Source organism: Salvia miltiorrhiza, chromosome 2 (genome assembly GCF_028751815.1).
Source record: "Salvia miltiorrhiza cultivar Shanhuang (shh) chromosome 2, IMPLAD_Smil_shh, whole genome shotgun sequence".
NCBI classification, from domain to species: Eukaryota; Viridiplantae; Streptophyta; class Magnoliopsida; order Lamiales; family Lamiaceae; genus Salvia; species Salvia miltiorrhiza.
In genome coordinates this window covers 24,225,479-24,237,411 of record NC_080388.1, presented here as the reverse complement: position 1 = coordinate 24,237,411, position 11,933 = coordinate 24,225,479, and the positions used below count along the sequence as shown (strand labels likewise).

Below are 11,933 nucleotides of genomic sequence, written 5' to 3'. Positions count from 1 at the left end.
TCACCAAAAGTATATCAACAAAATCTTAATAGTAGAATACCCGAAAAATCTGCGGACATGATATATTACACAACTTACAAGAATACATGCTTCATGGTCCATCTGCTAATACCAGATTAAGTTTGCCTTGCATGAAAAATGGATGTTGCACAAAGTACTTCCCCAAGAAGCTCGTTAGGAAAACAATTACTCCCTCCGTCCCACTTCAATTGACACTTTTACTTTGGGCACGGAGGTTAAGAATAAAGGGTTGGGTGTGTAAAGTGGGTGGAGACCATTTGTTTAATGTGTGTAGAGAAGGTAGGGACCACATGTTATTTTTGGAAAGTGCAAATTGAAGTGGGATAAACAAAAAAGGCAAGTGTGTCAATTGAAGTGGGACGGATGGAGTATTAATGAAAATGGTTATCCTATTTATAGACGCAGAGACACTGGAAGGACAATTATAAAAAATAAGGTGCATTCGCATAATAGATTTGCAGTTTCACACAATAGATATATTCTAATGAAATATAGCGCACATATCTTCGTTGAATGGTGCAACCAATTACAATCAATAAAATCTTTATTCAAGTATATCAACAAAGGAATAGTTGTGTGACTACTTTTTTTAATAAGAGCACAAAGGAAGGATAAAGAGAGCATAATGTACATGTAGTTAATGTGTATTATGTATTATGACTGCAGATACATATCACCATATGAGGCTACTTGGAGAATCCTCGGGTTCAAAATTCGATACAGAGTTGAGAGATTAAGTTTTCATCTGCCCAATGAGCAAAATGCGTTATTCAAAGATTCAGAGGCTATATACGAATGCTAAGGAAACCGTCAATCAAAGAAAGTATGTTTTTAGTCTGATTTGAGGCAAATAAGACATACCCAAAAGCAAGAAAACTCACTTTCCTAACAAAGTTTACTTTGACATTTTGACAAAAACACATGGAAGCAACGAAAAAATATCTTCTCAATAGGTATAATAAATTATGTACCTCTTGGTAGTGCGGAAAAGTACTTCCTTCGTCCCACTCTAATAGACTCATTTTTCTTTTTGGGACGTCCCACTAGAATAGGCTCGTTTTTTTATTTTGAGTAAAAAAAAATTACTTAATTGGTATGGACCACACCACTTTCTTCTTAAAAAGTAAGTTTCTTAATCTCTGTGTCCAAAAAAAAATTGAGCCTATTAGAGTGAAATGGAGGAAATATTAATGGTGTTCTATATAGCACATTCAAAGATAGGACTTTTGGACTTCTAAATTATGACAAAGAATACATTGGCAACATAATTGAAGCAAATTATTGAGTGTGTGCAAAATCTTTACAAAGTTTGTTCGTACTATTGCCAACTGATTCAATAAGTGATGCAAACGTAGTTTGGAATGCATGTTGGAATATTAAATGTAGATAGTGTCTTATACAATCATCGATGCATGCTACACCAACCAAGTAAAATATTAATTGTAGTTGAATATTCACATTCCTAAGGATAAAACCTGATTGCAAATTCATAGGAATTTTTATCTGAAAATAAAAGCTGATGAACTTTGTGTAAAGCAAAAGGCATTAGAGCATTAAGATGTGTTCATATATCCAAATTGCATTTCTCATTTCTAACAACAGAGGTATATAAACAACCTAGCCACACAAAACATGACAAAAAACTTTTAAGATTGATTATGACCTACAAGAAAACTCGAATCGTAAACCTACCCTCTCTCCGAGAAGTATTACCGAAAGAAAAGAAAAAAGAAAAAGAAAATACATTTATAGCACTCGAGGAGCTGTATCTATCATTGAGCCAAAACATTGGTCTTTCTTACTAATACTATGAGCCTGAAGATTATATTCTCAAGCAAATATGTATGATCTACCATTCTCCAGTCCTCTTAGGCTATTTGATTTGAACCCAACTTGACTATCTACAGCTATCTACAACTACTAATACATTTCAGTGTTCATATAACATTTCATAGAACTTGCTTCTCACCGCTCAGTACAAAAGCTTGAATTGGGGTCTAACCAAGCTTTGTCCAGAGCTCAAATTTACAAATTTCACATATCAGCTCACTAGTCTGAAACTAAGTAAAACTAATGAATACAAGTTTGAAAAAACTGCAAGCGATACAAACCAACGTAAACCAGATTATTGGCAATAGATTCACAATTGTTCGACTTATAAGTAATTGGATCTCAATTGACATGGGGCTGATGCTCATCTTCTAGCTGCAACTGATCTTCAGCTAAAAACACTCTGATAGGTACTAACTGCACTTGGGATTCTTTTCTAACCACTCTAGTGAAACATGTGACGGGGAAACTGGCCCCTCCATTAACTATTTCAAAAACAAGTTCTTCAAACCTATTTTAGAGAATTTACTATGAATGAATTACTAAATTATAGTACATTCTTTCTCCAACAAAGGCCGGGGTTGACAATCTCACAATGCTAGACAAGGATCATCCAAATAATCTAATTAAGTTTTTTTTTTTTTTTATAAAAAATAATCTAATTAAGTTATTATGCCTCTATTCCATCAAAGCAATAGACTAGATGGCACACCTTGTCAAATAGTTTCAGCAGGCCACTGCTATAGATGCCCTTCGATTCCCCAGAGTAGTCTGTTTAAGGATAAGCTTCTACTTTAGAATTATATGCTCCTAAACACATTCTCTATTTGTCATGTGCATCCCTAGCCAACTCCCTCACAATCATATAACTCAACTTAACACTGCTGCCCCTAGACTAACTCACATGCTCAACAAATCTAGAATCCCAAATATACAATAAACCACAAATTGAAAACCTTTGTTCTGCGTCATATTAACTGCATTAACACGGGATCAGGCTATACTTAACAAGTATTGTTCCCCTTTCTTTGAGATACCAATCCAGGCAAAACCAATAGAAACAAATCAATTCAATGAACAAAAATGGGAGAGAGAGGGATTCGAACCCTCGATAGTTCTTTGTTCAAAACTATACCGGTTTTCAAGACCGGGGCTATCAACCACTCAGCCATCTCTCCAAAAGACAATTTTTATTTTATTCCTCCGAATAGAACATGGCCATAGGGGGTATCTACCCCTACTATCTGTAGAAATCTCACTGTAGAAAGATCTCAGGCGTGAATCTACTGATCGATCCATTTATCCATATATAGAATCCAGTATGTCTATTTGTGAAATAAAAAAGAAAATCCCATTTCCCCTGACTCGATGTATGAATAGAGTCCTCAAAGGGGTGTATAGGTTAGACACAGGAAACCTATACCATATAAATCGCAATTAATAACAGCAAATGTTTAGGGCAAACGATTACCACTAACATAATCAGCGACCCGATTGATTTCTTTCCTTGTCAATTTGGTGCTTCTGCTTCTCCACGAGCTTATCGATCGCCGCCTGCACTGCGTCCCGTCCCCCGATAAGCAACCGGGTGACTACCTCTGGGTCCTTCTCGAAGCGGGCAGCCTCGAATTCCTTCCGCGCATTTTCCCTCAAAACGTCGCGCCAAAGGAAACCCCGCGAGTCAGGCCACGTGAAGAAACGAGTAGCCCGGATGATATCACGGTACAGACTCAGAGCCTCGCGACGAGTGCTGGTGAGCCGCTGCCGAGTCAAAAGTTCCTTTTCGTCGTCATCGAGGTGCTTGTTATCATTCTTGACTACATGCCTGTCGAATAGCTCTTCAATGGTGTCTGGGCCATTGTGCAATAAGCGGCGGTGGATATGCCCCACATGGCGGTGGCGCGCCACCGCGCTGATTGTCGGCGAAATCTGGATCTTCGGAAACATTTTTTCCGTTTATTTTTCCTTTCCCCCTTTGGACATCTCCAATTCTAAATTCTAGGGATTTTGTGTTAGAATGCATTTTATAATTTTCTTTTTTGGCTTTTAATTAATGGGGCTATTTAAAAAAAATACACGAATTTAAAAAATATATATATAATTTTCACTTGAATTTTCAATTAAGCTAAAAAATACATAATTTTATATTTTTGTTGTAATTTTCACATAAGTTTGACTTTCAACGAAATTAGAACTTAGTTGACGGTCTAAATTAAGTCAAATATATTAAAATTTACTTTCTTATACCTCCGAGTTTCTAAATACTCCTCATCATTAAAAGTTAGATCATAATCGGGTGAACTTACAACTGCCAACTAAGTTCTAATCTCGCCAAGAGTGAAACTCAAGTAAAAGTTGCAGCAAAAATATAAATTCATACTCCCTCCGTCCTTGAAATTGCTTCCTATTTGGGGATGGCACGGGTTTTAATGAAAAATTGTAAAGTGTATTGATAGTGGAGAAAAAATGATATAATTATTATTGAAAATTGTGAAAAGTGTTATAATTAGTATTAAAAATGGTGAAAAGTGAAAAATAAGAATAAATAAAGTATTATTAGTGGTGGGGTAGGTGTCCAAAAATGGAAAGAACGAAAGAGGAAGTTATTTGGGGGACGTCCCAAAATGGAAAAAGAGAAAGTTATTTTAGGGACGGAGGGAGTATATTTTTTTACTTAATTGAAAGTGTAGATTAAAACTACATTTTTTTTAGAATTTAGTGTATTTTTTTATTTTTATTTTTTGCCATAATCCCTTAATTAATCTATATCTTATCTTCTTATTCTTTTAAGGGTAAATGTCACTTTATGTCTGATCGTTTAGCCGAATTATCAATTATGTTTATTTTTCACAATTCATACCTTTATACAACAAATTCATATGTGTTCTACATAAAATTCATACATTAAAAATTGCTCTTATTTCTTATTTTAAGATGTGCTCTCACGGTAGCTCACCCCTAGGGTTAGGTTCTACAAAAAAATGAGCTTATACAAGAAAAAGATAAACATTGAACATGTCAGTAATGCGATTGAACATACCAATAATTTTATTGAACGGTTGAGATTTTTGGGGTTCGAAACCTGGATACGCACAATTACGATACATTCATCAAAAAAATCTAGATGTGAAATTTAATCTTAATTATTGATCGTTCGATGGATCATTGATAACACTCATGTTTCAAAGGTTTTTAATGTTCATATGATGATAATTTTATAGGAAATTGAGTGTTGGTTGATTGTTTTGTGCTTATATTGCTTTATCTTGTAAAACATGATTCTAACTCGAACTTTGAAGGAATTTACAGAAATCTTGAGATCGAATTTGGAAAAGTTGTCTGAAATACAAGTTGTAGTTCGTCTCGAGAGGAGTTTGTGAGTATAAACGGATTACAAATCGAAGTTCGAACGAGAAAGTTATGGCCAAAACAAAAACATCGCGCGCAGCAGTCAGAACCCAGCGGTCAAACACCGTTGACCACCGCCCGAAGAAGGATTTCCGGCGACCGCCGCCTGGGTCGCCGAGCCTTCTGGAACGTTGGAAGATGAGCCGGTGACCGCCGGGTGGGTCACCGGGTGGGTCGTCGGCTACCCGGATTTTTCAGTTTTGCGCGTTTTTGGAGTTCTTCTGGGTTTCAAACACTGTATTTTACCCTGACACTTTAAATAGGTCCTCTTTTGACCTATCTAGGGTTCCACACATTACATTCTAGCATTATAGCTTTAGCTTTACATTTATTTTCCAGTTTTCAAGGCTTGGATCAAGATTGAAGATTCAAGCCGCTACAATCGTTCTTATTCAGTTTTTATATAATTCAGTTCTTCCAATTGCGTTCTTATATATTATGTTTATGTTTTATTTCATTATGTTTGGCTAGTTTCGTTTAGCTGATTCTAGGGTTTGTAAATAGTTGATTGAATTTATGTAATTTATTTGTTAATACCTTTGTGCCTTCCAATTTATGATTCATAATTCCTGGTGTTTGAATTCTTGTGAATTATCTGATCAATAGTTAGCATGTTTAACTATTCGGTTTGAGACCTAGCGGAGATAACTGTTTAGCGGATTCAGGAATGTATGATATGATTTTAACCTTGAGACCTAGCGGAGATAGGTGGATCATAGGGAGCTAGTCTTAGGAGCTATTGAGAGTTAGTAGATTTTATTGAGACCTAACGGAGATAGAGAATTTACTAATCTACGATCGTTGTTGCTCTAGCGAGAGTAATTGATTAATTAAGTGATCTCTCATCATAACTGGATTAAACTGGTGCATATGATTAATAGATTTATTGTGTAGATTTAGTTAATGAATTTACTACCCTAGGATAAGTTGTCTTTAATATTTGAATTTTCTACATGCTTTTATTTGTTGCTAGTTGAGTTTAGTGTTAATCAAACCTTCCTACTTTCTGATGCCTGTCTACTGTTATAGTCTGTTTAGGAGATAACTAGAGTTGTTTCGTTGCGTCAGTCCTAGAGGATACGATACTCGATTACTTATTGCTTGCTACAATTACCTGTGTTAGTTGCGGTATTTTTGTTGCTAAGAAATTAGTGATCAACTTTTTGGCGTCGTTGCCGGGGACTGATTAGAAGTTACTTTAATATTTCCGATAGGACTTTATAGTACTTTAGGTTTTTATTTGTTTTTTTTTTCTGTTCTAATTAATAAGTGGTGATTCTGTAGGTTGCGCATGAACACAAGATCTCACGGTAATCCTCTTTTTGAGTTTGATCCTGAAATCAACGCTACTTTGCGCAATCTCAAGAAGCAAAATAATCAAGCTGAGTTAGATACGATGGCTACCTCTGAGCATATTCAAATTCGAGCTCTGCAAGAGCAATTGAAAAAGCTGCTTGATGAGAAGGAGGCGGTAGAGGCTCAGAAGCAACCCGCTATTAATGAGGCGTTCATACCGCAGTATGTGTACCAGGAACCCCCACGAGTCAATGTTAACAATTTTGAGCTGAAAACGGGTTTGATCACAATGGTCCAACAGAGTCAATATGGTGGACATGCGATCGAAGACCCTAATGCGCACTTGGCGCATTTTCTGGAGCAATGCAGCACGGTAAAGATGAATGGTGTTCCCGATGACATTATCCGTCTTTGTCTTTTCCCTTTCTCACTGCGGGATAAGGCGAAGTCATGGTATCATACACTGCAGATGGGAGAGAATACCGTGTGAGAGGATTTGGCTCATGCGTTCCTACGCAAGTTTCATCCGCCTGGCCTTACTTTGAAATTGAAGATGAACATCGTGCAATTTCAGCAGTATGAGGGGGGAAAAGCTGGCGGATACTTGGGAGCGATATCAGGAAAAGCTCAGGAAGTGCCCAAGCCATGGATTTGATGAAGGCACACTTGTGATCATGTTCTACAATGCCTGTGGGGAGAGAACACATGGATACAGCTGCAGGAGGTTCTCTGCTTCAGAAAGGCAGTTTCGAGGCGTGGAACATCATTGAGAGCATGGCTGCTACGAGTTTTTAATGTTCATCAGAGAGAGTACAATTGAAGGGTGGCAGCTGCTTCCAGCTCTGATCCTATGGCAGCGATGGTTACACAGCAGGCAACGATTGCTACGCAGTTGGCAGAGCTGACTACTAAGATCAGTGAGTTGAATGTTGGACATCCTGAGCAAACTGTGAAAGACCCGTCAGGCATGGAAAACATTAATTTTATTAATGGCAGTAACTATGGGAATTTCAAGCGAGGACAACCAGGAATGTATAGCAGAGGTCAGCAATATCAGCCAGTTCAGCAGCAGTTCCAACCAGGAGGACGCCCGCATCCGAATCTATCCTATGGAAACCCAAACAATGCTGTGCAACCTCCACCAGGATTCTCTGTTTCTAGTGGGGGAGTCATCAATGAGCCAAAGAAAGATTCGATGGAGGACATGATGAAGCAGATGCTCATGAAGATGATTGGGATGGAGACAAATGTGGGAAATAAGATATCTAGCATTGAAAATAACTTTTCAGCACTTTCCAAGCATGTGCAGATGTTGGAAAATCAAATGGAGCAGATGGCCAACAAGCAGCTGTGTAGGACAAGCCGGGCCAATTTTCTAGCAACACTACTATCAATCCTAGGGGCCAATGCAATGCTATTTTCGATGGCACTCTGTCTCCAAAAGATAGGAGGATGAGCAAGGAGAACGAACAACCAAGTGAGGAACCATACAAGGCTCCTGTTTCACTTAGGGAATACATCCCAAAGGTTCCATTCCCCCGTAGGCTGATGAATAGGGAGGTGCTTGAAGAGCAATGTGCTGTGAAGCCGAGCAAAAAAGAGGATGCTAAGAAAATTAAGCTGGAGATCTCCCATTGCAAGAATGAGAAAAAAGTTGCCAATCCCGAGGAGATAGAGCATAGACGTATAGTAGATGAGCTAGAGAGATTACTTGAAGAATCGGACCGGCGCACACAGCCTCAAACTCTCTCAAAATTGCAGGATCCCAAGGAGAAAGAACAGAAGGTAGTTGTTCACACCAAGAAGATGGGTGATGAGGATAAGAAAATACCGCAGGCGAAAGTTGTGTGCACTGAGCTGCCAATGAAGCTACTTTCGAAGAAGAAAGATCCGGGTAGCTTCACCATTGAGTGCGAGATTGGAGGAGAGCTCTTTCCCGAGGCTCTTTGTGATTTAGGGGCTAGTGTCAATGTGATGCCCATCTCTGTTTTCAAGCGGTTGAGAATTGGAGATCTCAAGCCGACCTCGATGGAGATTCAGATGGCGGATAGATCACGAGTGAAGCCGAGAGGAAAGCTTGAAGACATCTTTGTGAAGGTTGACAAGCTCGTCTTTCCTACGGATTTCTTGGTCCTCGATATTCGTAAAGATGCAAATCCGCCGTTGATTCTTGGTCGATCATTCTTAGCTACGGGGCGAGCTATGATAGATGTGCTGAATGGAAGCGTTAACTTTCACGCAACTGATGCGCATGAGTCCTCTGCCTCTGTTCGTGTTAGGCGGTCTGTCACGCCCGCGGCGGTTGATGTTCATTGAGACCATGAGGTATCGTCGAGCTCTAGACGTTAAATTAAGCATTTGTTAGGAGGTAACCCAACTGTTTTTCATTGTTTTGTTTTTCGTTCAGTTAGTTTCGTTTTGTTTATTTTGTTTCTTTATTTTGTTTGGGGTTTTTAGTGCAGTGCTGAGCTTGGAAGATGCGGGAACTCGCGCCTTGTCTATACCACCACCATGGAGCATGTGTTTCTGTGAGTAGTGACACACATATCATCATCCCTCCAAACTTATTTTCGAACTTATGTTCTGTAATAAATTTGGGGGAGGGGGTGAGAGCAGATATGTGTATCACTTTTATCTTTTTGTTGGCTTTATTGTTATATCCTGCTTGGTTCTTGGTGTATGATTGTTTTTTAGATGATTATTGCTCCATTAGATTTTTAGTGAGATGCCAATGATGATTTCTGTGAAGAAAAAAAAAATTGGAGTTTGATTTTCTTTGATGATTTAAGCATAATTGGAACTAATTTGCATAATTCTAGAGTGATTTTAAACTTGACTTTTAGACGTTGAATAAACCTGTGAGATTTTGAGCCATAACTGTTTATCATACACAGTTTATTCTTTGTTGTGAGTTTTGTCATGCATGTGGTGATCTTCTAGAACTTGCCATGGTTTCTGTGTTGAAGTTGCTGTTGTGCCCAGGATTAGGAGATGATTTTAGGCCATCTTTTGTTAGCCACAATTTTTCCCGAACACTGTCCTTAATGAAAAATTTATCCTTTGTTATCCACTTTGAGCCTATTTAGCTTTTATTCTTTAGCTGGATGATAAGGGGTGATGTAGTATATGGGGATCTCTGTGTGGTGAATATCATAGTGGGTCATGAAAAAGAAGGGATGATTTTGTGTTACTTAGTCTTATAAGCTCTGGAAAAATTGTGAAAAAAAAGAAAAGAAAAAGAAAGAGAAAGAGAAAAAAGCGTGAAGTCGAGTGTTTATTGAGAAATTTGTTAGAAAATCAACTTTGTGTGTTGGAAATAAATGGAGAGCATAAAAGAGTGTTTAGTTCTGTATGGTGATGATTAAATCCCTTGAGTTGTGTGATTATGATGTCATAGTTGGGAGGAAGATGGAATTTATTCCATACTCGATTTGTGAAGTTATAAGGTGTTGATGTTCTTAATTATTTTGAGTCACTTAGCCTATATTTCCCTACCTTAACCATAACCCTACATTATAACCCGAAGAAAAAGACCTTTTTGATCTTAGTCCTGGCACACTTTTAGCGATGAAGATTGTTGACGATTGGCAAGCTTATGGTAAGTGATCTATATTTCATTGAATTCGATGAGAGCATACACGTCCAATATATTCCATCAAATTGAGAGTTGAGTGATACACATACCTTGTGAGATTCAATTGTTTGGAATGTCAAGGTTGATTTTGCTATAAGTTGTGTTTATTGGTGATTTTTATGCTTAATTATTAAGGATTTGAGAATTCTATCATTCTTTATTATTCGGAGGCATTGATGAGCTAGATTTCTTACTCATTCGTGTTATTAATTGTGTTCTTCTCATTATTCGAGGACGAACAATGGCTTAAGTTTGGGGGAGTTGATAACACTCATGTTTCCATGGTTTTTAATGTTCATATGATGATAATTTTATAGGAAATTAAGTGTTGGTTGATTGTTTTGTGCTTATATTGCTTTATCTTGTGAAACATGATTCTGACTCGAACTTTGAAGGAATTTACAGGAATATTGAGATCGAATTCGGAAACATTGTCTGAAATATAAGTTGTAGTTCGTCTGGAGAAGAGTTCGTGAGCACAAACGAATTACAAATCGGAGTTCGAACAAGAAAGTTATGGCCGAAACAAAAACATCGCGCGCAGCAGTCAGAACCCAGCGGTCAAACACCGTTGACCACCGCCCGAAGAAGGATTTCCGGCGACCTGCCCGGCGACCGCCGCCTGGGTCGCCGAGCCTTCTGGAACGTTGGAAGATGAGCCGGTGACCGCTGGGTGGGTCACCGGGTGGGTCGTCGGCTACCCGGATTTTTCAGTTTTGCGCGTTTTTGGAGTTCTTCTGGGTTTCAAACACTGTATTTTACCCTGACACTTTAAATAGGTCCTCTTTTGACCTATCTAGGGTTCCACACATTACATTCTAGCATTATAGCTTTAGCTTTACATTTATTTTCCAGTTTTCAAGGCTTGGATCAAGATTGAAGATTCAAGCCGCTACAATCGTTCTTATTCAGTTTTTATATAATTCAGTTCTTCCAATTGCGTTCTTATATATTATGTTTATGTTTTATTTCATTATGTTTGGCTAGTTTCGTTTAACTGATTCTAGGGTTTGTAAATAGTTGATTGAATTTATGTAATTTATTTGTTAATACCTTTGTGCCTTCCAATTTATGATTCATAATTCCTGGTGTTTGAATTCTTGTGAATTATCTGATCAATAGTTAGCATGTTTAACTATTCGGTTTGAGACCTAGCGGAGATAACTGTTTAGCGGATTCAGGAATGTATGATATGATTTTAACCTTGAGACCTAGCGGAGATAGGTGGATCATAGGGAGCTAGTCATAGGAGCTATTGGAGTTAGTAGATTTTATTGAGACCTAACGGAGATAGAGAATTTACTAATCTACGATCGTTGCTGCTCTAGCGAGAGTAATTGATTAATTAAGTGATCTCTCATCATAACAGGATTAAACTGGTGCATAGGATTAATAGATTTATTGTGTAGATTTAGTTAATAAATTTACTACCCTAGGATCAGTTGTCTTTAATATTTGATTTTTCTACGTGCTTTTATTTGTTGCTAGTTGAGTTTAGTGTTAATCAAACCCTCCTACTTTCTGTTGCCTGTCTGCTGTTATAGTCTGTTAGGCCCAGAGGGCCTCGTATAGGTGTATGGGGGGGGGGGGGGAATACACCTTTAGGCTATTTTTACTCAAAAACAGTGGGATCTGAAGATAGAGATCAAAATGAAACTTTACACGCAAACTAAGACGCCTGTTAACTGAAAGGAATTTTGACCAAACAGGGTTGACGACTGATATTGAAATACTCTTCAGTAAT

The 11,933-nt window shown here is 37.9% G+C and overlaps 1 protein-coding gene across 1 annotated transcript; it reads right to left on the bottom strand.

Annotated features, from left to right (window-relative positions):
• Positions 1 to 443: 443 nt before the first annotated feature.
• Positions 444 to 3,870, bottom strand: LOC131007788 (uncharacterized). The gene is made up of 2 exons (XM_057934705.1): positions 3,323 to 3,870; positions 444 to 766 (listed from the first exon to the last, which is right to left on the bottom strand). The coding sequence occupies exon 1, from the start codon at positions 3,796 to 3,798 to the stop codon at positions 3,334 to 3,336; it is 465 nt and encodes a 154-aa protein (XP_057790688.1). The 5' UTR covers positions 3,799 to 3,870; the 3' UTR covers positions 444 to 766; positions 3,323 to 3,333.
• Positions 3,871 to 11,933: the final 8,063 nt, after the last annotated feature.